The sequence below is a fragment of the Lynx canadensis genome, chromosome D3 (assembly GCF_007474595.2).
Source record: "Lynx canadensis isolate LIC74 chromosome D3, mLynCan4.pri.v2, whole genome shotgun sequence".
NCBI lineage: Eukaryota > Metazoa > Chordata > Mammalia > Carnivora > Felidae > Lynx > Lynx canadensis.
This window is the reverse complement of record NC_044314.2, coordinates 13,416,101-13,442,504: the sequence shown is the minus strand read 5'-3', so window position 1 is coordinate 13,442,504 and position 26,404 is coordinate 13,416,101. Positions and strand designations below refer to the sequence as shown.

The 26,404-nt window shown below is 46.4% G+C and overlaps 1 protein-coding gene across 1 annotated transcript in view; it reads right to left on the bottom strand.

Moving 5' to 3' along the window:
- The window catches only part of KDSR (3-ketodihydrosphingosine reductase), a 39,285-nt gene continuing 12,881 nt past the window's right edge, over positions 1 to 26,404 (bottom strand). The window contains exons 6-10 of the mRNA XM_030292272.1: positions 21,051 to 21,242; positions 15,424 to 15,507; positions 11,620 to 11,703; positions 7,966 to 8,067; positions 1 to 3,869 (exon numbers count right to left, since the gene is read on the bottom strand). Coding sequence (XP_030148132.1) covers positions 3,750 to 3,869; positions 7,966 to 8,067; positions 11,620 to 11,703; positions 15,424 to 15,507; positions 21,051 to 21,242 — 582 coding nt within the window. The 3' untranslated portion in view covers positions 1 to 3,749. The remainder of the gene's footprint in view (positions 3,870 to 7,965; positions 8,068 to 11,619; positions 11,704 to 15,423; positions 15,508 to 21,050; positions 21,243 to 26,404) is intronic.

Sequence of the window (26,404 nt, the reverse complement as noted above, 5' to 3'; positions counted from 1 at the left end):
TAAAGCTTGTTCCCCCTTTATTTTTTGTTGTGATTCAGAAATACAAGATATGAAAATTAGGTTACAATTCTGCCACAAAAGCTTCCAAAGTAGCAAACACAAGTTCTAATATATATCAAAATAGCCATGTGCATTCTTACACTTTAAAAATGTCTTTAAAGCTGCCCCATCAAGCAAGTGTAAAATATAACAGCTATTAACTCCTCTTCAAAATATCAAATCTGCCATCACTGCAGCGAACTAAGCAAGGTTTAGTCCAGGGTATGGAAGGTTATGTTTAGTATGTACTTTTTCAAACTGAGTTACTAATAAGAACTAAGGACATGAGAAAGATACAAAGCATCGTGTGTCAAAAACTATGAATATTTAAAAGTGTCCTCATGTGAGTAAGACATGTTTAAATTAGAACATGACATAATAAAATTAAATCTGTTGATGATATAATTCAGTAAAAAAAATTTTCATGGTATTGCCTTCTTCTAGAAAGACAAAGACGTACAATTCTTTGAATTGAAGCAACTATTTCCTAAATGTTTTTGTCATCTAAATATTAGAAACGGTCTCTCAATGTTTCACTTCCAAGAATAGACAATATACGGTTTAACAAACAGATTTATAACTGGACGTATACGTATTAACGTAAAGAGGCCATTACGGACAGCATTTTAATTCTCTCTGTCTCAGCTTTGAAAATTAATTATTAAAAAATACAGAAAAGAACAATTACCTTGACTTGGTTTTTTTGTAAAAAAAAAAAACAAAACAAAAAAAAAACACCTTTTTTAAACCTCTTTCAGTAATGAAGGGTCCTTGAATATATTTTGGTATTTCTATGGACGAATGACATCAGGCATTTTTAAATAAATATACTCGCAAATACGCTATAACAAAACAGTAAAACCAAAGCCGGCAGAGACAAGATTTAGAACCAACACTCACATAATAAACTGTTGTTGGCTACAAACAGAAAACCAACATTTCATCAGAATTGTAATTAAACTTTTCTGCCACAGGTAAGGCATAGACACTTCTGTTGAATCAATGACCTCTTTTAAAAAAAAAAAAAAAAAAGCCAATAGCTTCCTGAACAATCTGACTCATGGTTTTTTGTTTTCCTTCCCCTGAGCAAAAACACAAGTCTACGTAAAAAAAAAAAAAAAAAAAAATGAATAAAAATTGAGCCAAAAAAGATAAAAAATAGAATTTGCCTTTGTCCTATTTTCATGTTTCAGATGAAGTCAGATCTTTGCGTGATGCTGCTGAATTTCTATAATCCTTTACCAAACCCTTAGGGCCAGATGTGTTTCAGATTTCTTAATTTGTTAGATTTGGAAAAGGTATATGGGAAATACACTGGATATTACGGAACATCTCCACAGAATCCGGGGCAATACCTACAATTAAACCCACTAGTGTCTCTTCAGGAAAAAGGAGTAGTAGATGAAATGGATACATCAAAACTATAATACATCAGATTTGGCTATCAAATGAATAATGAATATTCAAATAAATAAATTTAGAAAGAGGAAAAAAAAAAACAAACCACCTTAGTTTTCAAAGCTTTCTGGATACAGAGCTTTGGCCCTTTGACATCTCTGACAAAAAAAGCCCATTCCCTGACATTTTGGTCTAAACAAAATCTGCTCTCGTGAGGGAGCTTCCATTGGGCTGGGGATAATAGTTCCCACCACGGAACAGGGGCTCTTAAATTTGTTCAGGTAGCAGATTCCCTGGAGGTACTAACAGTACAGTCTATGAGGATAACTTGAGAAGTGTATATTGAAATAACTGTGGTTAAATAGTGAACTGTATTAAATGAGACACCATCTTGGACTAGATTTTCATATAGACCAGCAGTAGAAAGTGCTGACATTCAAGGAACATTTAGGAGAGAAACAAATACAAGTGAGGAACATCCCGATATTAACATAAATGTTTTCTGTACCTTAAGGAGACACAGTCATTACTCTCTCTCAGAGGCTGTGAAATACGACCTAACATAGTTTGCAAACAATAAACAAGGGCTGTATGAGACTGAAAGAATCATGAAAGTACTGTGGCGTCAACCCACCCCCACAAACTGCAATGAAGTCACTCCAAGCAACGTATATATTCAATAATAATTTCTTCTATCTTTGTCAGTGTTAAAGTATGCCATTCCCAGATCCTCATTAAAAGAACACTAGGAATTAAAGCCATGAAACATTTCACTTGAAAAAAAAAAAAAAAAAGAAGTCATTTTGAAGTCAAGAGGGCCAAAAACTCAAGAGCAAAAAGGTTGGCTATAATTTTCAAGTCTTTAATCTTTTGTATGCATAGTATATGCATACTTGTGTATGCAAGGAGGAGGGGGGGTAGCATTATGAGGAAGGTGACTTGCCTTCAGCAGGGGAGCGAGTACAGTGATGGCGTGAAGCAGGGAACATCGGCCAAACTCATCAGAGGCACTTTATTGTAGAAATCCACTAAACTGAGCAACGGAGCTTGGGATCTAAAAACGGCAGTCACGGGGCCGAGAGGGCTCCAGGGCTATGTGACAGGATTGATAACTGGGCTTCCTTACCATGGGGCACGAAGAGAAGGTTCTCTGGGTCAGCAGGAGTCACAGAAACGACGGGTGATCATTTTCTTGCCAAGATGAGGATCTGCGAGCTCGGCCCTGTCCTATCTTCTTTTTCTTAATGAGGAAACCGTACATGGACGCTCATCAGCCTTTCCTAAAAGCTACATGTATGCTACGAGAAGAATGTCACGCTTTTCTGAGTTTTTTCGTGTTTTAATTAATTCATGAGTTAATTTAAAAAGTCAAGTCAAAAAATTTTCACTGGTCATTTTTTGGTTTTGTTTTTGTTTTTTTACAAAAATAGTATAGCAGTATCAGCAAAACTGGAAAGGAAGGGATGGGAAGAATGGAAAGAGCGCTCTAACGGAATGGGCGGGCTCCACGTCACCATGGCTATTGAAGAAATTGTAAACTTTTAAGCTTCTAAGATTTTATTTCTCTTCAGAAAAAATTGGGGGAGGCTGCCTTTCCCCGTGAATGAAAAATGAGAAGTGCTCTAAGCATTCGCGTCTATCTAAAGAAGGCAGGAAAGCGTGATTTTTCCTACTGGAGGATCCTTCTCTCCTTCCCTTCCACTGCACTGCCCTCTCTCATCCCCCTGTAGTTTTACGGGATCAAAGAGAGAGAGAAGCCACGAGTTTCCACCAGAAGCACAGTGAGTCAGGGGCTCTCTCGTGCATTCAGGCTCTCCAGCAATGTGTGAAACTCCTCTTGAATCAAATACACCATGTTAAAAAGAAGGGGGGAAAAAAAAAGTCTCCCAAAACCCACAGAATGCCTTTCGTGGAAGGTTAAGAATGTCCTTGAGACGTCGTCCTATGTATCATAAGGTACGTTTCTGGGCTTAATCTCAGTGGAGGAAGAAAAAGAATAAATAGAAAAATGTAAATGATCGCTCTGGAATGACGTTCTTTCCCCTGCTCACAGGCCCTTCGGTCCCATACGATCCTCATGTCTCCACCTCAGACAATCAGGGGCCTCCCGTTCCATATTTGCATAGTATTAATAATATCACCTGGCGCTGAACATCTATCCCCTCGCCTGAGCCAGGTATCTGAAGAGCGCTGGTCCAATCTCACAGATTCAAAAGCAACACATTTAAGTGGCTGTAGGCCACAGCCTGGGTCCCTTTAAGCAGCAGGCTGTTCAGATTATTTAGAAACAGTCTTTCCTCCCGGGGTAAGAGTTAGGCAGTTTTGTCTGCAACTTCAGATTTCGCTCTCTGCATCATGCAGCGACGGACTATGCTGTCGAAACTTCCCAGGTAAAACAGAGCAATGGTGCGGAACAGGCCCATGGTAACCACCTGCAAGACAGAGACAGACCCCTGAGCTCGCCCGACCGCACAAAACAACAGCTCTCTTCAAGGGTTTGTTTTTCAGTTTTGTTTATGTTGAGAGAGAAAGGGAGAGAGATGGAACATGAGTGGAAGAAGGGCAGAGAGAGAGGGAGAGAGAGAATCCCAAGCATGCAGGACCCAACGTGGGGCTTGAACTCACGAACCGGGAGATTGTGACCTGAGCCGAAGTCCGACGCTTAACCAACTGAGCCACCCAGGTGCCCCTGATAAACGGTTTCTAAGACACATCTTCCCATCTACTCCAAGGATAGGCAGGACGAAAACCCCGGAAGGGTCAGGAGAACACAGAGGACAGGAGCTGTCCGCTCTGCACCCCTGGACAGCACGTGTCCGTCAGAGGTGTCACAGAGAAATATTTGTCCAATTAATAAACTCACATTATACAAAGAACAAAAGCAGGTATTCCCACTAGTCCTAGGGTTCTACCAGCTAGGGAAGAGCCACTCCAGCATCCCAAATATCCAAACTACCATTAAGGCTTTGTGGTGCAAGACTTACGTTCTGATCGCAAAAGTCAGACCACCGTATGCTCAGCGCTAACACTGTGGGCACAAAGACACCGTGCTTGCCCTCCACGAGCTTATTAGATAATTGGAAAGACAACCAGCTGGAGGAGGTAATTACTGCGTCCAGTTGAGACAGCGGATGTCCATTAACTGTCACTCTTTCTGCCACTGCGCTCTCCCTAGGAATTTTTTAAATTCCTAGAAACACAAGGAGAAGCATTTTCAAATACACCCGTTCTCAAAAACCTTGCCTCCCACGTGCCCTTTTCCAGAAAAGTATTAGAAGAGTTAAAAAGGCACATTAAGGGGTCAACAAAGAAAAACAGTGTCATGTGACCCAGGAGGCGGGGGACCCGGCCAGATGAGAGGCAGAGGGACCCCCGGACTTGCGGCAGTCAGTCCTGACGGGTGGCTCGGAGGCTCCAGGAAGGATTCCTTCCAGAAGGGGAAACTGACAGAGTGCCTGATATGTCAGAGAGGAAATGAAGACGGTCATTGTTAATCATACATAGAAAAAGGCCAATAACGGTTCCGGGGAAAACAAAAGGTTGCACAAGAAAGGAAAATTGATAATGTGTAATACGGAGTTCGGCTGCGAATAGCATTTAAATAGCCAAAATAATGATGACCTCAAATACAGATCTAACCCAAATCGCAACAGAAGTAAAAAGGGGGGTGCGAATGGAGGGGAGGTGGCTGTAAGCGGAAGGAGGAGGGCGTGAAGACGAGCTAACTCCTCATCTGTCTGGGTAGAAATCAGCGGAGGGGGCCACGGCAGTCTAGACTCTGGACGCACCCTCGATGGAGAAGTGGAGGTGAATCTCAGGAGGCCCCGCCCACAGGACAGCGCGGCGGCCCAGGGTGGGGGGGAGTGGGGGGGGAGGGGGCAAAGGGGGGCATGTGGCACAGGGGCCGCTGTTGCTCCTAGGGAGCCTTGAGAACACTGGTTCTCTGAAGGGCGTGTCAGGACAACGCTGAAAAAACTAAGAACCAAAGGGAGGCTGGAAAAAGGCAAAGCGACAGGGCCAGCAATGAGGTCAGTGGTTGCCCGGGGTTCAGGAGGAGGGAGGGAGGGAGGAGCAGGCGAAGCACAGGAGAATGTTCGGGCTGGGGAACTATCCCACGTGACAGTCCAACGATGGTCACGTGGCGGCTATACACCTGTCAAAACAGGTGTGACCCCAAGACTGAACCCTAATGCAAACCAATGACATCTGCAGACTGGCTCATCAACGGGGACAACAGACCGTGCTAATTGATGCAAGATGCTAAGAATGGGGAGCCGGGTGGGGACAGGAAGAGAGCTCCCTAATTTCAACTCACATTTTTTTGAAATGTTTTATTTATTTTGGGGCGAGTGAGCATGAGCGGGGGAGGGGCAGACAGAGAGGGGGGCAGAGGATCCGAAGTGGGCTCTGCCCTGACAGCACGGAGCCGGCTATGGGGCTCGGGGAACCCTGGGGTCGTGACCTGAGCGGAGGTCCACCCAGGCAACTCAGCCCAAGCAACTGAGCCACCCAGGGGCCCCTCAACTCAAATCTTCTATCAACATAAAACTGTCCTAAAAAATAAAGTTTATTACTTGAAAAGAAAAAACACCTAACGGAAAGAAAAACACATCAGGAAAAAGCAACTGTAACACCGCATGCCAAAACACCAAAATACTGAAGTCCAAGGAATTTTACTGTCTTGGGAGTTTTCTGCAAAAAAGCAACATATAAGGTGAGACTTGCAGTTGGTGGGTTGGTTGGAACAGTTGGTCAGAAAAAGGAAGCGTGGGGATAGAGGGGCAGAGACAAAGTCTTGGAAAGAGGGGGAAGAAAGGCAGAGGCTGAGCGGGGTCAAAGGTCAGAGGGTTACCCCACGTGACGTCACGGAAGCTGTTTACCTCAGTGGTACTGGGGAGCCACTGAGGGTTGCCATGCCAGGTGGGTCTGCAGTTCAGAAAAACCAGCGTGGAACAGTGATGGCGCTCTGGTGCACCGGGCCTGGGACGGGTGCTGTGAGGCCCCCGGGATGGGGGGGCCGCGTCCTGTCTCACCGGAGGGGCCGTCACCTGCCCCAGCTGGTTACTGACAGGTGCCATGAGGCCTTCTGATTTCCCAAGAGAAGTCCGAAATCTGGACTTTGCGTGGAAAATCTAATTAAAAAATTTTATCTCAACAAGCACACTCGTACCAGATGAACCAAACGTTTATAGGCCCTCGGGCCCCCAGTGACGACCTCTGGCTCGCAGAGCGTGAGACCCAGGCAGGGAGCTGACCGCCGCGTCCCAGGCCCGAACTGCGAGAGCAGCGGCCACTGGGGAAAGGAGCGGACGAGGGACTGGAGGGAGGGAGGGATGGACCTGACCCCTCAGGCGCGGGGCAGAAGGAGGGGGGGCAGGGACGCCACCCACTGCCTCGTCGGGCTCCTGAGTGAACACGAACACTGATCCTGGTCACAGCGCCAATACGGAATCGGGGCCAGGATGCTGGGAAACAGGGCTCTACTGTGGGCAGTGCGGTCACAGCCCGGGAAACGTCTCCCAAAGAAGCGTATTCGGCACCGGAGTGGAGGAAGCAGCTCCGTGCTCAAGTTTTAGGTTTGGCGTCACGGAAGCAGAAGGGACAAGGTGACTACACAGCACGTGAGGAACGCAGGCGGCGGCTCCAGCCAGCCTCCGAAGCTCCTAGCATGTGCCAGGCGCGGGCCGAGAGGGGCGTCATGTAGTACAGCCTCCATCTCTAAGAGGAAGTCACAGAGTCGTGGAAGGGAAGAGTGAGGGAAACCCACCCGCGTCATTTGGGTTTTCAGTCTAGACACGGTCGGCGGCACGTAACTTCGTACCTGGTTATAAACTATATAACTACCCATCGGCGTAGACAGGCCCCTTCGCGGGCAGCCTTCTCTCCGTCTACACTCCACCATCCGCCATCGGGTCTGTGCAGAGCCAGCCCTCTGTTAGGACACTTGTTATATGACATGGCACGGGTAGCACTTTTTTGTCTGTCTCTCCCCCTAGCCGGTAAGCCCCTGGGGCTGGAGACATTGCTCCCTCCTGATTCTGCACGCAGCACATCCACAAGCGGTTAACTTCCGTGTGGCCTGGATGGACCACAATTTGTGGAAGAGTAGGCTCTGCGTTGAATCCTTGACTCGTTACCTCCCTAGGCTTAGTTGCCCGTGACCTGACTCGCCTAGGAAGGGTGTTCTGTTCCGATACCCAGTACCTTCCATCACTCTACCGCAAACACTCGGATCGGTGGTTCTCAGACGAGAACCCGGACGAACACCCCGAGGGCGGAAGCGGCCTTCCCTCTCTGTGTCCACAGTGCCCAGAACACAGAAGACCTCTCCCCTGTCGGAACCCCTCCGGTGGTGTCTTTAACCTATGTCCAAGTTTCGTGTCCCTGACACACGGAGGGAGACAATGGATACTGCCCCATCCTCAGATGAAGGCACTGAGTCTTCCTTTAGCCTTTTCTCATTGGGGTTCAATGAAAGGCACTGTCTGTCTGTCCGTCCATCTGTCCGTTGACGTAGGCATAGCTCACCTGCTGGAGCCCTTCAGTAATAGAAGTCACAGGAGCCATTCCACAGGTCAGGGATGAGAGCATGTACCCATCTGAGCCAATGGAACTGTTAAAATTTCCTTGCTAAAAGAAAAGGAGAAGAGGCAACGGTAGTAACCAGGAAAGGAAACAGCACATCAGAAGCAACGAAGCGGGCCCACTCCAGGTGGCATACCAGGGTGATAGAGCCTACGTCGGAGCTCACAGATGAACGTGGCCTTGGCAGACGGGCTGGAATAGGGACACAGGTGGTTCCCAAAATGTATGTCCGTGGACGCTGGGGCTCCTGAGACCCTTTCAGGGGATCCAGGAGGACAAAATGATGGTCATAACAATACGAAGACCTTAATCGCCTCATCGCCGAGTGACATCTGCACCGATGGGCGAAACTGCTAGCTCATTAGCACAAACCACAGTAGCGGCACCTCCCCACTGCCACACGCACTTGCAGTAATAAATGTACAGAAATTTAAAAAGTCTTTAAAGAGGCGCCTGGGTGGCTCAGTGGGTTGAGCGTCTGACTTCGGCCCGGGTCATGATCTCATGGCTCGTGAGTTCAAGCCTCCGTTCAAACTCCTTGCTGTCAGCGAAGAGCCTGCCTCGGATCCTCTGTCCCCTTTCTTCTGCCCCTCCCCCACTCTCTCTCTCTCTTTCAAAAATAAACAAACATTAAAAAAAAATCTTAAAATAATTTTTAAATGTCAGTTTTGCTTTAAAATGCCCTTGATAGGGGTGCCTGGGTAGCTCAGTGGGTTGAGTGTCTGACTCTTGACTTTGGCTCAGGTCATGGGCTCACCATTTGTGAGTATGAGCCCCACACAAGGCTCTGCACTGACAGTGTGGAGCCTGCTTGGGCTTCTCTCTGCCTCTCTCTCTCTGCCCCTCCCCTGCTCGCTCGCTCTTTCTCAAAATATAAACTTAGAAAAATTTAAAAATAAAATAAAACGCCTTTGATAAAGCAATAAAATTACTCATTTTTTAAAATTTTTTTTTTTAACATTTATTTATTTTGAGACAGAGAGAGACAGAGCATGAACGGGGGGGCAGAGAGAGAGGGAGACACAGAATCCAAAACAGGATCCAGGCTCTGAGCTGTCAGCACAGAGCCTGATGCGGGGCTCGAACTCACGGACCGCGAGATCATGACCTGAGCAGAAGTCGGACGCTCAACCGACTGAGCCACCCAGGCACCCCTAAAATTACCATTTTATTAAATCTCAACCCTTAAGGGCAAGTCTTAAGAGCCTACGTCACAAAAAGAGAGGGAACACCCAGCGCCTTCTGCTGTGTTCCGTACCCAAGGGGGACGGCTGCCCAGCAGAAAGGCCCTCCTCTGACCGTTTAAGTCATGAAAATTAATCTGTGGTTATTCAGACTTGGGTATTTGGAAGACATTTTGTGGAACACGAATGACATGAGCCTGTGACTTCAAGGAAAGCTGGCAGCTTTTATGGTCAATGTTAACATCTGAGCTTTCAAGGAAAAATTACGATTTGTGAAAACCTGTCCGCCATTGTGAGACTGTCAGCTGCCCAATATGTAAAGACTTTTATGATAAGACCAGCGGTGATACGAATGGATGAAATTTGGTGTTTTTTTTTTTTTTTTGGTAACTCAATGAGCCCATATTTTCCACATGACGGATGCATAACATTACAAAATCATGAATGGGTACAAAACATGCAAAGTGCAAAGACCAACGGGTTTTAATGTAACAGAGAACAAAAAGTTCATTAATGTGGTTTCCAATTCCACACTGTAATTAACCTTTAAGAAACTACTATTCATCCGGTTTGGGTTTAATATCAAAGAAGAATGTCTGCAATTCTCTGAAAAGCCTATTTAATATTCTTCCCTTTCCTAACTACATATCTGTATAAGGGCAGATTTTTTTTTATATCCTTCACCCCAAACAACATTTTAGGGCAGGCGGAATGCGGAGGCAGTGATAAGAGTTCAGCTGTCTTCTCTTCACAGAAACATTAAAGACGTTGGTGAAACGTAAAACAATGGCACTTTTCTCGCTGAAGTTGTGTTTTGGAAAACTATTATTGTAGAAAAATTGCATTAAGATGTAATGGGTTAAATTGTGTTTTTTTTAAGCGGATTAATAAATGCTTTTTAGATTATGCATTTGCAGTTTCTAATACGGCAAGCATTGATAACTATAAACCTGTAAAGAAATCACTGGGATGGCCAATAGTTTCCTGTGGAAAGTGGCCAAAAAATGAAGTTTCAAGACCACCTGACTCAAGGAGCCCTGCCAACATACAAAGAGCTTTCAGATCGTTCAAGGCACAGGGTGTGTCCGCTTTGATCTGAGGGGAGCAGGAAAAGCTAAGTCCGCTCGATCCACTCCTGCCATCTTTCTGTGCCCTTTTTTTTTTGTTTGTTTATTTCTGAGAGAGAAAGTGCAAGTGGGGGAGGGGCAGAGAGAGAAGGGGACGGAGGGTCTGAAGCGAGCTCTGTACGGACAGCAGTGAGCCCCAAGTGGGGCTTCAACTCACGGACTGTGAGACCCCGACCTGAGCCAAAGTCGGACGCTTGGCCAACTGGGCCACCCAGGCGCCCCCCTTCTGTGCCTTTGAGCACAGGGCATGGGTCTCCCAACTGGCTGTATCTTAATGGAGTTCGATACTTCTCGTATCCTGCTCAGCTGGTGCTCGTGCAACAGTGCATGCGGCCCTTCAGGGAGGCTGAGCAGCCCGCTGCCACCTCATTGCACGGGTCCTCAAATCTCCCACGTGCGGCGTAGGCCTGAAGTTTACAGACATCCCCCGTTGGTGTGTGTTCTTCTGCACGTGGGCTGACAGGATGTTGTCAAAAGTGTGTGGCAGTCGGGGCGCCTGGGTGGCTTGGGTGGTTAAGCGTCCGACTCTCGGTTTTGGCTCAGGTCGTGATCTCACAGTTCCGGAGTTCAACCCCGCAGCGGGCTCTGTGCTGACAGAGAAGAGCCTGCTTAGGATTCTGCCCTCCCTTTCTCTCTCTGCCCCTCCCCTGCTCTCGCTCTCTCTCTCTCAAAACAAATAAACAAACACCTGAAAAAGAAAAAAGTCTGTGGCACATACGTTGTTTTAGAAGACGGCAGGCTCCAAATAGACTCAGTAGCCTGGAGGCACATTATCTGGGTGGACAGGATGGTGGCCTGGTGGGGTTGGACACACTTCCTTATTAGTGAACATTTGGGGAAAATGGCACTGGGAAGCAGGAAGGTGGAAGAAAAAGTCCTTCATCAAGGAGTCAGGCAGTTAATAAAGTACCTAACATCGCCTACAACTGCGAGTGCTGTGGGCAAGCAGCAAAAGGCAGCAGGGCCAGACATGGAACGTGGTCCCCACTACTGACACACGGCTCGAAGGTCTCACGTTCTTTTTAAAGAACCAAAGTTCCCAGACATCCTTACCCATCAATCTGTTCCTAAGGTTGAGATATGTACTTAGTTTCCAGAAGCCTACTACTTTACATGGAATCAATAAAGCATCTAAGGGAGAAGAGTGGCGTCCAACATGCGACATGAATGTGACCCAGAAGTAACAATGACTAACGCTTTAAAATAAGCCCTGGGACAAACATCGTATCTCTTTTCAGAAATCCAGCATCACAACTATTAATGAAGAAAACAAGGACTGTACTTACTATGGCATCCTTAACAATTTGTTTGGCCACTTGCTCTGGTTTGCAAACAGATACGGTCTCTGAAATCAGACGAGTCTCCAGAGGCTGAAGGTGGGAAAAAAAAAATGGATGTATCAGTACCATTATTGCCCATTAAGTTAAAGAACAAAGAGTTCTTTTTTTTTTTCAATTTTTTTTTTACATTTATTTTTTTGAGAGACAGAGAGAGACAGAGCACAAGCGGGGATGGGGCAGAGAGAGAAGGAGACACAGAATCCGAAGCAGGCTCCGGGCTCCGAGCTGTCAGCACAGAGCCCAACCCGGGGCTCGAACTCACGGACCGCGAGATCGTGACCTGAGCCGAAGTCAGATGCTTGACCGACTGAGCCACCCAGGTGCCCCAAGAACAAATAATTCTTACAACCCTCCTTCCCCTTCTTTGTAAATAATTCCAGTTTTCCACCTTTGAGCAGATTCCTACTTTTAGAATCCAGTCCATCTGGATTCTAAATCGGTTTCTACCTGGTTACTGTATAAAATTTAGCGCAGTAGCTGAAGCAAGATCAGGAGGCCCTTGCCACTCTCCGTTGGACACGTGTGGTCTCGGCTCCAGTGGGGACCACCAGAGCTGGAATAAGAAAACGCCACTGGAACCATCCCGGTAGACTCCTCACTGCTGGCCAGACACCTGACCGACAGTGTTTATGCAGAGCCTCGACCGTGTGTCCTGAGCAAGATGACCAGCGTCTCCGTTCTGACCATACTCCCAGGCTAGCAAAAGACTGACACGCGGACAGAGCTGAGGCCATGGGTCGAGACAGCCCCAGCCCAGACCCTGTTCAACAATGCCGCTGCTTCTTAAAGGACCTGCGGGGGAGGCGGGAAGGAGGAAACTGGGACAGAAAACACCGAGGGGCCCCTGGCACGGGCTGTGCGCTCATTACCAGGCTGGGGCATCAGCACCCCAAATCAAAGGTGGTTAAAGGTCCACCTCAGTTGTCTCCTTTCCTGAATTTTTAAAAAAAATTTTTTTTAACGTTTATTTATTTTTGAGACAGAGAGAGACAGAGCATGAACGGGGGAGGGTCAGAGAGAGAGGGAGACACAGAATCTGAAACAGGCTCCAGGCTCTGAGCGGTCAGCACAGAGCCCGACGTGGGGCTCGAACTCATGGACCGCAAGATCGTGACCTGAGCCGAAGTCGGATGCTTAACCGACTGAGTTACCCAGGCGCCCCTCCTTTCCTGAATTCTTAACTGGAAGTCCTTTCTCTTTTCATCTTTGCATGTTGCTGCCTTAATATATATTATAGCTACTTGTATATTTGTCTATTACCTCCTAAGTTCTTTGTGGGAAAGGGCTCCCCCCCACACTTTTTTTTATCTTCCTTAAGGTGACATAAACACGTGCTCAGAAATTCTTTAAAAGGGAGTTTCAGTTTGAAGTTTTAAAACTTAAAGCCTTAAACTGCATGAAACTATACATTTTTTTTACCACGTAGGATTGAGAAAATTAAAATAAAGAACAGAATGTATTTTCTTAAATTGGAAACGCATAGCACTTCATAAAAGTCAAGTACTTCTTGATGAACCTGAATTAAGAGAAGGGTTCTTCTGAAAGTGCCTTGCTCCTTCTTCCAGACCACCAGGCCACACACACAGTAGACTGAAAAGCACTATGGCGCCCCCTGCAGGGCTCACACATCGACACAGAATTTCATTTATCCCAAGTTGGCTCAACACTACACCAGAGGGAAAAAAACCAACTTAACATCAAAATCAGATCTTCCCAGGGAAATCACCACTTTTTGTCAGCTTTGGCTTCAAACAGAAAAGACTGCTTACCAAATGTTACAAATCCGCTTAGCAGGCCCCTGCTCATCCTAAGACAGGGCGTTTGGCTTACATTTACTTCTTTGAAATAGTTGTAATTTTAAGAGGCAGACTCAAAAAGAAGTGAATAGGGAAAAAAATGTTCTAAATCATACACATCTTTTCGCAAATACACGGTCTATGGAGCATAAGTGCCAATTTTTATGCTGCAGAAACTCGCACTTACTAAAGCATTACTACGAAGGAAAAGAAAACCAATCAACGCCCATTCAAGGTAGTTAAGTTCTGGTCGATTCCTTTCTTCTCCACTTGATTCATGTGCTCGGAGGATGCCTACAATGCATCAAGGCAAGGAAGAAAGAAGTTCCTTTGAACAACGTGCAAAGCTTGCATTCGGCTCAGTCTGTCATTGTGTGTGATGTAAATGTCCAGTGCTGATAAGCATCATAGAGAAAAGCAAAGCCAGAGGAAAGGATGGTGAGTGTTCCAAGGGACTGACATTTGAGAGACAGAGGGTCAGGGAAGTCCTCTCAGGGTGATGTCTGTACAGAGATAGAAAGAAACAAGGGATGAAGCCATTTGAACATCCAGAGAGAGAGGGGAGCAAGAGTAAACAAAGCCCACAGGTGAGGACAGCCTGGGCAAGCTCAAAGAACAGATGGGGGGCTCTGGTAGGGCTGAGGGCAACAGGAGACACCACTGTGGACAGGTGGCCAAGGTCCACATAGTGCAAAACCCAATGAGCTGCAAGACCTTTGGATTCGGGGCACCCGGGTGGCTCAGTCGGTTAAGCTGCTGACTTTGGCTCAGGTCACGATCTCACATTGGGCTCTGTGCTGACAGCTCAGAGCCTGGAGCCTGCTTCGGATTCTGTATCTCCCTCTCTCTCTCTGCCCTTCCCCCACTCGTGTTCTCTGTCTCTCAAAAATGAATAAATGTTAAAAAATTTTTTTTAAAAGAAAAGACCTTTGGGTTCTACTCTAGGCATAATGGGAGCCACTGGGACCATACTAACACATGACAAGACCAACATGTGCATTTTAATACTAACTTTAAAGGAGTCAAAATTAAAAATTCAGTTTTATGATGGCGGGGGGGGGGGGTCCCACTAGCTGCATTCAAGTGTTCAACAGCCACAATGTGACTACCAGATTGGAGAAGGCAGACACAGAACATTTCCATTCTAGAGCATTCTATTAAACCGTGCTGTTTAAGAAGGTTTTTCTGGTTTTGTTTTTGGCTTTTTTTTTTCTTCCTTGCAGAAGAGGTGTTTGAACAAGGGAGTGACAAGACCTGACTTACGGTTTAAAAGGATCACTGGTCACTATATGAAGAACAGACAGGGGGTCAGGAAGAGGGGCAGAAGCAGGCACACCAGTTTGAAGATTATGAAGAGCAGTTTGGGCAAAAATACCAGCAGCTACCATTACGAGGATGGTACTGACAGTTGCGGTCTGAAAAAAAATGGGCCAATTCAGGACCAGTTCTGAGAGTAGAGCCAGGAGGAAGTGCGCGGGTCAAGACGTGTGGTGTGGGAGGAAGAACCAAGGCTGGCTTCTCGGTTACCAAGGAGATGAAAAGCAATGAGGGGGCAATGAGAGGGAATCAAACATTCTGTTTTTGAAACGCTAAGTCTGAGGTGCCCCGGCAACCAGGTGTTTAAGTCCAGAGGAGAGGATATTATTTCTAAAGAGTATCCTCTCATTTGCTAAAAATGCAGGCTGTATTCGTGAAGATAATACCTTGTTAATTAAGTAAGCCTTTGAAGATTATTAGCAAAACTCATGGCCTTGGAAAATATGGGCTGTGTTCTCTAAGACTCCACATGAGAGTTCTGGGAAGTTCAGAGGCCTCTACCTTGCACATCAATTGTAAAGAATGCAATTTTCTGAACGATGAAAATGACTCCAGGCTGAGGGGTGGAAAGTCAGAAAACTGGAAAAGGAAGATTTACAACATTAAAGGCTCAAAACAGACACAGAGGAATACTTACCTTTGTTTTGTTTTCTTCCGCAAACCCAGGGGTATCTGTGTCGGGCGGGTAGGCCACTGTGACGTAGACGTTATATGGCTTCACCTGCATTTCGGAAACAACATGTGCCCCTTCAGTAAACAAGGTCCAATTCCGCATCGACCCTTAGCCACCTGCACCGGCCACCAGGCAAACGTCGTGAATCCTGCCCTGATTTTCTCAAGGCAGAATGTGGCTCTGGGTGGAGAACCAGCACCGACTGGGACAGGAAAACTCCTCTCCATGAAGATCATTTGGAAATAAAGGCACAGGGTTCACCCCAACAACCTCTACTCCCGAAAACAGCTGGCAGAGATTCACCTCCTTCTGAGTGTTGCCCACCCCCACCGAGCAGGCAAGGCCCTAGGAGCCGTCCAGGAGCAAGGTAGACAGCTAAAGGGAGGTCTCCTTTCCCGCCTGCCCCCCCCCACCCCCCGGACACCACTCAGCACTGTGTGCAGGACCGTGGGACCGGTCTCTGCGACTGCAAACCTGGCTTCCTTCACAGCCGCTTCTGAAGCTCTTGTTGATTTCGTCTACAGAATACGTCAAGATCAGTCAAAACCCTTTTCCTATGCTCTTCAGAGCCAGGCCTCCAACTACACGGATCCCCTGAGAAGTCTGCCTGGTCGGGAACTTCCTAAGCCACCAGCCCCTGCCCAACAGGGAGTCAGGAGTCACTTGTACCTCCCCCACAGAAGAAACCAACAGCCAGGTCAGACCAGCCAAGCAACTCCAGGAAAGACGACCTCACCCTTATTTATATGCAGAAACCCCTTCCCAGCTTCAAACAGGTTCCGAGGCTTCATTGCCTCACTACAAGGCCTCCACGCCTCCACTCAGAAATACACCCCCAGCAATTCCAGAAGATTCTCCCGAGAGCGAGTCGGCCAGGACATACCCTTCCCAAAGATCCTGCACTTCAGTGGCCCTGCTCCACACTCTCATCTGGCCCTGATTCTTAGTGGCTCTAAGGGTGATAGTTCACACCATCCAAATTTCTGTCCCCCGATTTTTATTTGCTCTTGGCTCGCTGCTTAGCCCCAGGATGCTACCTCGGGAAGTTAAAAGCAGACAGACAGCTGGGGGTACGTAGGCCACTGTGCATCTCAAGGAGGTTGAAAAGTGCCAATAGCGTGTCCTCAGGCAACAGCCCCTGAAAGCACCCCAGGGTCCCGTCTGTTCACACAGTCCTTATTCTCCCTGGGTCCCTCTGCCGGGCACAGTTCTGAAGCCTGTGCGAGGAGCTGTCGGGGTCGGGAGAAGCATTAGATCCTGGCCAGCCATGCTGAACAGCACAATAGCAAAGGGTGATGTCTTTGTTGGTTCATTGCCACTGCACTCAGGGCGTGAGACAGCCCGTTCACTCGGCCTCCACGGGGCATGCAGCTTCAAGGCCCAGCCGTGCTCAGAAATAGCTCTGGATTCGGGCCAGCCAGTGAGGTTGATGAGCAAGCAATTTCTCTTCCACTTGTTTTTGAGATAGTGACTTCAAAAACCGTCTCCCACGGCCTTGCCCTCTGTTGTGCACAGACCAGACAAAAACACCACCAAAAAAGCCAGTGCGTGGTAACTGGCCCACAGAAGGCCTGAAGCAGACTCGACTCAGACGTTTCTCTAACGCTCCTGTGCCCCCTCCCCCTGAAATGCGTAAGGACCGTGGCACACAAGCGAATGTAAGACAGTGTGTCGGAGCAGTGTTTCTCAAGTTCAAGGTTATGGCTGAGCTACCAAACGCCTGAAACAGCTTTTCAGAACAGCTTTCTCCTGGCGTAGACACAGATCGTCGGGGTTGGAAGAAGCCAGTCCCGGAAGAAGCAGTTTGGGGTGCTGGTAGTCTTGAAGTCACATGACCCTCTCAGTCTGTGGTTGGGTTCCTCCAGTGGCTAATCCCTTCGTTGTTGTATTTACTCATCCAAGGGATACTTACTGAATGAGTCCCGTATTGTTCTGTGAATGAAGACGTGGACGTCAACAACACTAGAGAGCCCCTGCCCTCGTGGCGCAGCCCGTCTCTTGAAACTCTTGGTCAAATAACCGGTAACATCTAAATACGCTATACTCCATCCACACTTTCCTTTAATCAACTAGTCCCACAGCCCCGGCAGAAAACGAAAGGGGGTTGATGTGGCTTCACTTGCTCTTGCTCAGACGATGCCGACTCCTAGAGATCACCCCTGTCTCTAGGAATTTACAAGCCCAGACTTCACTAGCTGACTCCTCTGCTCACCTTGTGGCCGTGTGTTTCTCCTTGTCCCTGCTGACTGACCATCCTCTTTCCTCCTGCTCTGCCCACCTCCATGCTTTTCGTCACGTTCTTCCTTCCCCTGGTCTCCATTTCAATCAGAAAGACAACCGTCTGCTCAAGAACTGACTACCAAAATCATCCCACCTACAATGTGTCGTTCCTAATTCCATCAAAACGAAGACGGAGTGAGGGGGGCGGGGGTCCTAGAGGGAGGAGCAGAGCTGTGTCTGAGAAGCTCCAGAATTTTACCTAAGCTTACTTTTCAAGGCTGTGGGGCAAGATGGCCTTAGGGGGAGGGGAGCATGACCGGAAGGAGGGAAGCACAAAGGCTATTTTTCTTTGACTTGGTCTCTGCTACCACATCTTTGGCCGTACGTAACCCAGCAGAAGTTGGCCTTCCAAAAAGATTAACTTTTAGAATCTTTAAATCATATATTTGTACCTAAAAAAACGGAGTTAAAAAAAAAAAAAAAGGAACACCAAAAGGTGCAACAAATGTTTTATTATGCACAAAGCATGGCTAGGGTCCTACTTTAGTTTGGCGGGCAAAGGGTGGGGTGGACAGGAAGACTTAAGAGTTAGTTAAACCGGGGCACCTGGGTGGCTCAGTCGGTTGAGCGTCCCACTTCGGCTCAGGTCATGATCTCACAGCTCATGAGTTCGAGCCCCGCACCGGGCTCTGTGCTGGCCGCTCGGAGCCTGGAGCCTGCGTCAGATTCTGTGTCTCCCTCTCTGACCCTCCCCTGTTCATGCTCTGACTCTCTGTCTCAAAAATAAATAAACGTTAAAAAAAAAATTAAAAAAAAAAAGTAATCCGATAAAGATCATCAAAGTACTTCGAGTCTGAGCAATTCTATGAGGTCTGTTTCATTCACAGAAAACACAACCACGATGGCAAAACAGACTGAAGTATCCAGGTTTCCAAAACACAACACTGTAAGTCTGCAGGGAAACAACTGTTCTGACGTAGGTCTACTATGAACAAACTGGATTTTGATTATTGAATTTATTCCCCTCTAAGCCTACTTTTCACGTTTATCTTATTCCGTGTTTCCGTGGGGACATTTTTCATGGAGTCTGAATACGGACAGGAGTCAAGCTGACTTTCAAGTCCAGGCAAGCTTCCTGCAGCGTGTGAATCACATTTGTCACAAAGAGGCTTTGGGGACTCTGTATTAGCAACTCACTTTCCTTTTCCTCCTCTTCAGTAACATGTCTGTTCTACCATGTACAAGGCTTAGGGACAAAAAGCCCTAATGAGCAGATTTTTCATTTCCAAAACAGCCCTTCACTTACCAGATGTCTAAGGCTGTATCAATCAGGTAACTTCTGACCTGAATTATAGACACATCATCTGCACAGGGAACCAGAAAGCCAAGACGTTGTTACTGCTTTTGTTACAAAGTAACAAAGTGGCTTTCAGCAACTCCATGAACTACCAAAACTCAGCGTTGGTATCTATCAGGTGGCAAATTCCCAAAACTTTTATAAGCGTGCCTGGGTGGCTCAGTTGGCGAAGCACCTGACTCTCGATTTCAGCTCAGGTCATGATCTCACGGTTGGTGAGTCCCGTATTGGGCTCTGTGCCAACAATGCAGAGCCTGCTTGGGATTCTTTCTCTCTGCCCCTCCCCTGCTCATGTGCACGGATGTGCGTGCTCACTCTTGCTCTTTCAAAATAAATAAACATTTTAATAAAAACATAAATAAATGGTTATTTGCAAAGGGACTTTCCAAGTAAAAATTTCAAAAGAAATGCTGGCATTCTTGTTTGAAATTTCACAGCCTTACGTGTCCTATTGGCTAAACATATCATAAAGAGCTATTATTGATTATGAGTATTTTTTTAATCTTTATTTATTTTTGAGAGAGAAGAGAGAGAGAGAGAGAGAGACAGAACATGAGCCGGGGAGGGGCAGAGAGAGGGAGACACAGAATCGGAAGCAGGCTCCAGGCCCTGAGCTGTCAGCACAGAGCCCGATGTGGGGCTTGAACTCATAAACTGTGAGATCATGACCTGAACCAAAGTCGGAGGCTTAACCGATTGAGCCACCCAGGTGCCCCTTATTGATTATGAGTATTAAGCAAGTTGATGAAAATGAAATTTGGGGCTGGTTCCTTTTCGATGAGAATGGCACAGTCTACCGGTCTCTAAGTGGCGCATGAGGATTCTGTCATTGATTGGACAACTCATCTGTACTGCGATGCTGGGCAATGTGGTGCCCTGTCACACACCATCAAGGGCTCTTCCGGGGATTTTATAAATCGGCGGTCAGCCAACTATGGCCTGTGGGACAAATCTGGCCCTCTCTTTTTACAAATAAAGTTTCATCGGAACACAGCTATCTCTGTTCATTTACTCTTGCACATGGTTGTTTTCCTGCTCTCACAGTAGACTTGAGTAGTCGCGACAGACACCATCCAGCCCTTGAAGGCTAAAATGCCTACAATCTGGCCCTTTACAGAAAAAAGTTGCCAACCTCTAGCCTAAATTATTAAACAGGATCCCCAGGTCACACACACTCCTACCATGAGAAGGTTGGCCAAAATGAATTTTCTTCCGGGATTTTAACATCAGGATGTAGTGTTACATTTCAGTGTAAGTTACAATAGAAAGAATTTTACCTTGCCTTTTCAGTGTGTGATTTGGGATAGATATGTGTGGTACTTTCTAAGCGTCCCCATTGGACAACAATGCAGCAGTCGGCTTCCCACAGCTGAGGTTGTGTGAAGGTTGTCACATCATGACAAGCATTTATTTCGATGCTAATGCTAACCACACCCTCCTTCACAACACGTTCTCTTAACTGCGAAAATAAAAAGCATTCGCTTTCATCAAGATTTCTTTAAGATACTAAAGTATAAGTCTCAGGAGAGCCAAACGATATTTTTAATCCAACCCTCTTGTTTTACAGAAAAGGAAACAGACCCAGTTAAATGATTTGTCTCACAGCTGAGAGCTAGACAGGAGCTGATTCAAGCTTTTCCCTCAAACACGTGCTAATTTCATCACTCGGTCTTAAAGCAGAGATCTTTTCGTTAAAGAAACACCTCTAGAGAATCGCAGGCTCGCATGGTATTAGACTGAAAAATACAGAGTAAATATAAAGTAGTATTTTGCGTATTAAATTAAGCGAGCGAAACACCTCCCAGCCCTTTTGCTTCTATCCCCAGTAGAGTCTTTATGCGATGAAAAATGTTACCTGCAGAATTCAAGGGCTGAGCCGATGCCCTTTCGCTAACGTCACGTCTACAAATGTCTAACGTGATACGACAACGCGTGTCAAGCAGCTGCAAACCAAAGGGGAACATCCACTGCCGAGCTGGAAGATAAAAACTGTGAAACTGAATACAGTGTTTACCTCCATCTGCAAAGCTTCAGCCAGTCCCCTGATGGCAAACTTGGACGAAGAGTAGGCCGTAAAACCGAATAATCCCAGCTGTCCTGCCTGGGACGAGACAAAGACTATCCGGCCGACACGACGCTCCTTCATGGTGGTGATCACTGCTCGGCTGGGGTACACGCTGCCCAGGTAGTTGACGCTCATTAGTCTCTGCCGGGAAAAAGGGCCACGTGAGGAGTGAGCAAGGTCAGAGCCTCAGGGCTGCGCTCCACGGCAGTTGTCTGCTCTCCGGATCTGAGGGCCAGTGGAGCCCAAGTGACTGGGAGCCCAAGGGATGTGTCGAGGGAATGAACGATGCAGTGATGCTGTAAATGAGCCCCGGTGCCCATGACCTGCCCGCTCAAGCCTACTTCAGTCTAGTCTCTTATTCTCCTCGTGACGGCAGTGATGTCTTCGCTGAAAACCGGTCAGGATTAGTCTTCTCCTTATCCAAAGTATGCTGTGTACTGCAAGCAATACTTTCTGAAAAACAGTTTTAGGAAAAAGCCCCCCAAGGATCTCTGGCCCTGTTAGTTCTAAGCTACGGAAACATCACAAAGAGACTAGGACGTGGTTAACGGCAAGGACTGTGGTTACTACCTATTTGATGACGAACAAGAGAGTCAGGCACCACTTATTTCTGCAGCTGAACACAGGCCTAGTGCAGGTACTAGCCACGGGGTTGTTGCAAGCATTGAAAGAGGAAACACAAGTCAAGGCATAGCCTCTGACCCACCGTCACGTGCTCGGTCAGCGTTGGCTCTTATATCATGATGGGTAAGAACTTACGTAGGTACCGAGAGTGTATCTTCCTTTCATCCTGGCAACTCTCAAAAACCTTACATTTTAACTTGGAAATCTAAAAGTGCTGGCATTAAATTGTTTCTTTTTTTTTTTTTTTTTTTTAATTTTTTTTTCAACGTTTATTTATTTTTGGGACAGAGAGAGACAGAGCATGAACGGGGGAGGGGCAGAGAGAGAGGGAGACACAGAATCGGAAACAGGCTCCAGGCTCTGAGCCATCAGCCCAGAGCCCGACGCGGGGCTCGAACTCACGGACCGCGAGATCGTGACCTGGCTGAAGTCGGACGCTTAGCCGACTGCGCCACCCAGGCGCCCCAAATTGTTTCTATATTAAGGGGCACCTGGGTGGCTCAGTTGGTTAAGAGGCTGACCCCTGATTTCGGCTCAGGTCATGGTCTCATTTCATGAGATCAAGCCCCGTGTCAGACTTTGTGCTGACACAGTGGAGCCTGCTTGGGATTTTCTCTCTCCCCTCTCTCTGCCCCTCCCCTGCTCATGCATGGGTGCTCTCTCTCTCTCTCTCTCAAGATAAATAAAATATTAAGAAATGTTTCTATATTTAAAGTCCTGTAAAAATACTAGATCTATCACCATGTGAAACCAAACACTTCATTGCATACTATATTTACACTGTGACTGTAACCAATTCAAATATTACACAAAAGTACACATGCATAGGTGCAAAACCAAGGAACTCCAGAACACTGTAAATGATTGTGTTAGGATGCTGGGATTCCCACTTTTCCCAAAATGTCTTTTAATATCATTATATTGTCTTGATAACAAAAATGCTCTTAAAAAGCACCCTGAAAAGATGGCACACTAAACCCAAGTGTTCACTTCAGCTCCCTTCTAGAGACCTAACTAAAATCTCAAAAAAAGATAAATTTTTGTAAAGGCAAGAACCCACAGAGCACAGACAACAGGAAAGAAAATAACATTTTGGAAGCTGAAAATCAGCATGGCGAGTGATAACAAACTTATTGGAAAGCTGAATGCTAGAAGCAAGGAGCAGAGAAACTAGGGGCGCCTGGGTGACTCAGTTGGTTAAGCATCTGACTTTGGCTCAGGTCATGATCTCGCAGCTTGTGAGTTCAAGTCCCACGTCGGGCTCTGGGCTGACAGCTCAGAGCCTGGGGCCTGCTTTGGATTCTGTGTCTCCCTCTCTCTCTGCCCCTCCCCTTTGTGCTCTGTCTCTTCTCTCTCAAAAATTAAAAAAAAAAAAAAAAAAAAATAATATATATATATAATATATATACACACACACATACATACATATAAGAGCAAATTAAACCAAAAGCATGCAGAAAAAAATATTAAAAATAAAAGGAAATAAATGAAATAGAAAACAGACAAAATAAATGAAATAGAAAATAGAAAATTAACAAAACCTAAAGCTGGTTATCAAGATCAATAAAACTGAAAAATCTCTAGCCATGCTGGTCAAGAAAGATAAAGGACACAAATTATCAATCTCAAGAATGAGGGGGATGACATCACTACAAACTCTAAGTTTATTTATCTATTTTGAGAGGCCAGGGGGGGCAGACAGAGGGAGAGAGAGAACCCCAAGTAGGCTCTGTACTATCAGCACAGAGCCCAATGTGGGGCTCAAACCCATGAACCACGAGATCATGACCTGAGCTGAAATGAAAAGTCAGGTGCTTATCTATAGATATTAAAAGGACAATAACGGAATATGATGAATAACTCTGTGCCAATCAAGTCAATGACTTAGATGAAATGGACCAATTCCTTGAAAGACACAAGCTACCAAAGTCACTCAAAAGAAATAGATAAGAAGATATAGATGTAGCCCTACGTTTATTAAAGAAATTGAATTAAAGTTAGAAATCTTCCCACAAAGAAAACCTTAGGCTTCCGTGGTAAATTCTACCAAAGATTTAAAGAAGGTTAATATCAATCCTACACAAAATTCTTCCAGAAAAGTGAATAGGCAGGAATACTCCCCACTTATGCTAATAGGTCAGCAATACTTTTACAAAAAAATCAGAAAAAAACTACAACTGGGTCTATCCCAGGAATGCAAGCTGGTTTAACATGGGAAATTAATCAGTGTAATTCACCATATTAACAAACTAAAAACAGAATTCTGTGATCCTCCCAATAGATGCAGAAAAAACACCTGCCAAAATTCAACCTCCATTCCTTATAAACACTCTCAGCAAGCTAGGAATAGAAAAGAACTTTCTCAACTTGATAAAAGACATCTACCAAAACAAAGTGACACAGAACTACAGAAAACATCATACTTAATGATTAAAAAACAAAACAAAACAAAAGTTTTCTCCCAAGATCAGGAACACCACAAGTATGTCTGCTCTCACAACTTCTATTCTGTACTGGATGTTCTAGCCGTACAATAAGGGTATCCAGATGGGAACAGAAAAAGTAAAATTGTTGCAGATGACATGATCTTGAACGAAGAAAATCCAGTGAGCACTAGAATCAATAACCGACTTTAGCAAGACTGCAAGATCAATACATAAATATCAATTGGATTTCTCTACCTTCGTTTGCAATGAACACTCAGAAACTGACATGAAAAATGCCATTTACACTAGCATCAAAAAACAGGAAATGCTGAAAAACGATGTGTAAGACTCATACATTGAAACCTACAAAACACTGCTGAGACGCAAGAGAAAATGTAAATAAATGGGAGATATAGACTACGTTCACAGGTTAGAAGACTCGGTTATTGTTACAATGTCAATTATCCCCATGTGGATCTACAGACTCAATGTAACCCCAATCAAAAGCTGACAATAATTATCCTTAAAGTCCACAGGTAGATAAAACAAAATATAGCTCCAAGGATCCACAAAGAAAATCATTAAAAAGGAAAATTAAGAGAAGTTCCCCGGGACCACCACCAGTTTCGGTGATTCACGGACAACCTCACGGAACTCTGCCCCTGATCATACCCGTGACTAAGATTTATGACAGTGAAAAGGCACAAAACAAAATCAGCAAGGGCAAAAGGCACCTGGGCCAAAGTCCAGAGGAACCAGGCAAATTTCCCAAAGTCCTGTCCCCGGGGAATCATACAGCACGTGCTGAGACCCCCCCAGCGATGAGTTCTATCCTGTGCAGGCAACTTCTGTGCCTGAGAACCCTGTGGGCCTCAGTAAAGCTAAAACCAACCAAGCAAACAAACAAATCATCAAAACAAAACAAAACAATCAAATAAAAAAAAAATGAAAGCGAATTGATTTTAAATAGAAATGAACTCTTATCTTCAGAAAATGCATCAAGTCTGACAGTGGGCGTTCCAACAGGACTTACCCACGATGAGCACACATCCAGATGTGACCACGACACGGCAAGGGACGGAGATGGAGAAGGGGGACAGCCGAGGGGCAGATACCGGCCTGGGAGGGGGATGCTCCCCAGAGTACGTTGGCCTGCTGCCGGCATTCAGGGCAGCCGGGAAGAGGGCCCTTCTAGAGCGGGCCATGAACACGGGGCTGGGGGGGAGGCCTGGTCACCGATAGAGGCAACAGGCTTTGGGTTAACAGTCCTCTCTTTTTAAAAGTCTGGTTCTCGGGGCGCCTGAGCGGCTCAGTCGGTTAAGCATCCGACTTCGGCTCAGGTCATGATCTCGCGGTCCGTGAGTTCGAGCCCCGCGTCGGGCTCTGTGCTAACAGCTCGGAGCCTGGAGCCTGCTTCGGATTCTGTGTCTCCCTCTCTTTCTGTCTCTCCCCTGCTCATGCTCTGTCTCCCTCTGTCTCAAAAATACATAAAACGTTAAAAGTAAATAAATAAATAAAAGTCTGGTTCTCACTGGGCTGAGACCGCTTCCGACACCCGCTATCAGCTGCCCACGCCTCCCCCCACCAACCGCGTGCTGATCTCCGTCCCCCACCCCTCACTCCGAGGTTCCCCATCACCGCCCCCTGCCTCGACTACCTTCCCCCCTGATGCAGCAGGCAGAAAGCACCTCTAACAACCGAAACGCAGATCACACCACCCAGCTGACCTTAAGCCCCTTCAAAAGGTTTTGGACCAAACTCCCCGTGGTGGCCGTTAGGCCCCAACGGTTCTGGCCCCTGCTCCACTCCACATCGCTCCAAGAGCTGACTCCCCACCCCTCTGCCCTGTAAAGGGCTCCTGGTCAGTTCCTTGAGTTCGCCCTCCGTGCTCAGTCAGGGTGGGTCTGTGGATTCCCCCTCCATTAGCCTCTCTCTCTCTCAATCTCTCTCTCTCACACACACTCACACACTCTCATACATTCACTCACGCTCATACACACCCGACCCCTTTCTTGCTGGCCCCCTCAGCACGTCACACCGAGACGAATACGACCACTAGTTTCCCCAACTGATTCTTTATCCAGCTGTTGAAATCACCTTCAAAGTCCCCCTTTGATTACTTACGGTAAAGGCGTGCAGGTCAAGACAACTGCCTTATTTAGGCCGAGTGGATAAAGGAGCCTTAACACACTCCAGCCCCAGATCAGGTGCCCTCTGCTTATAGCTACGTCTGGACTCTCCTCTGACTGGACT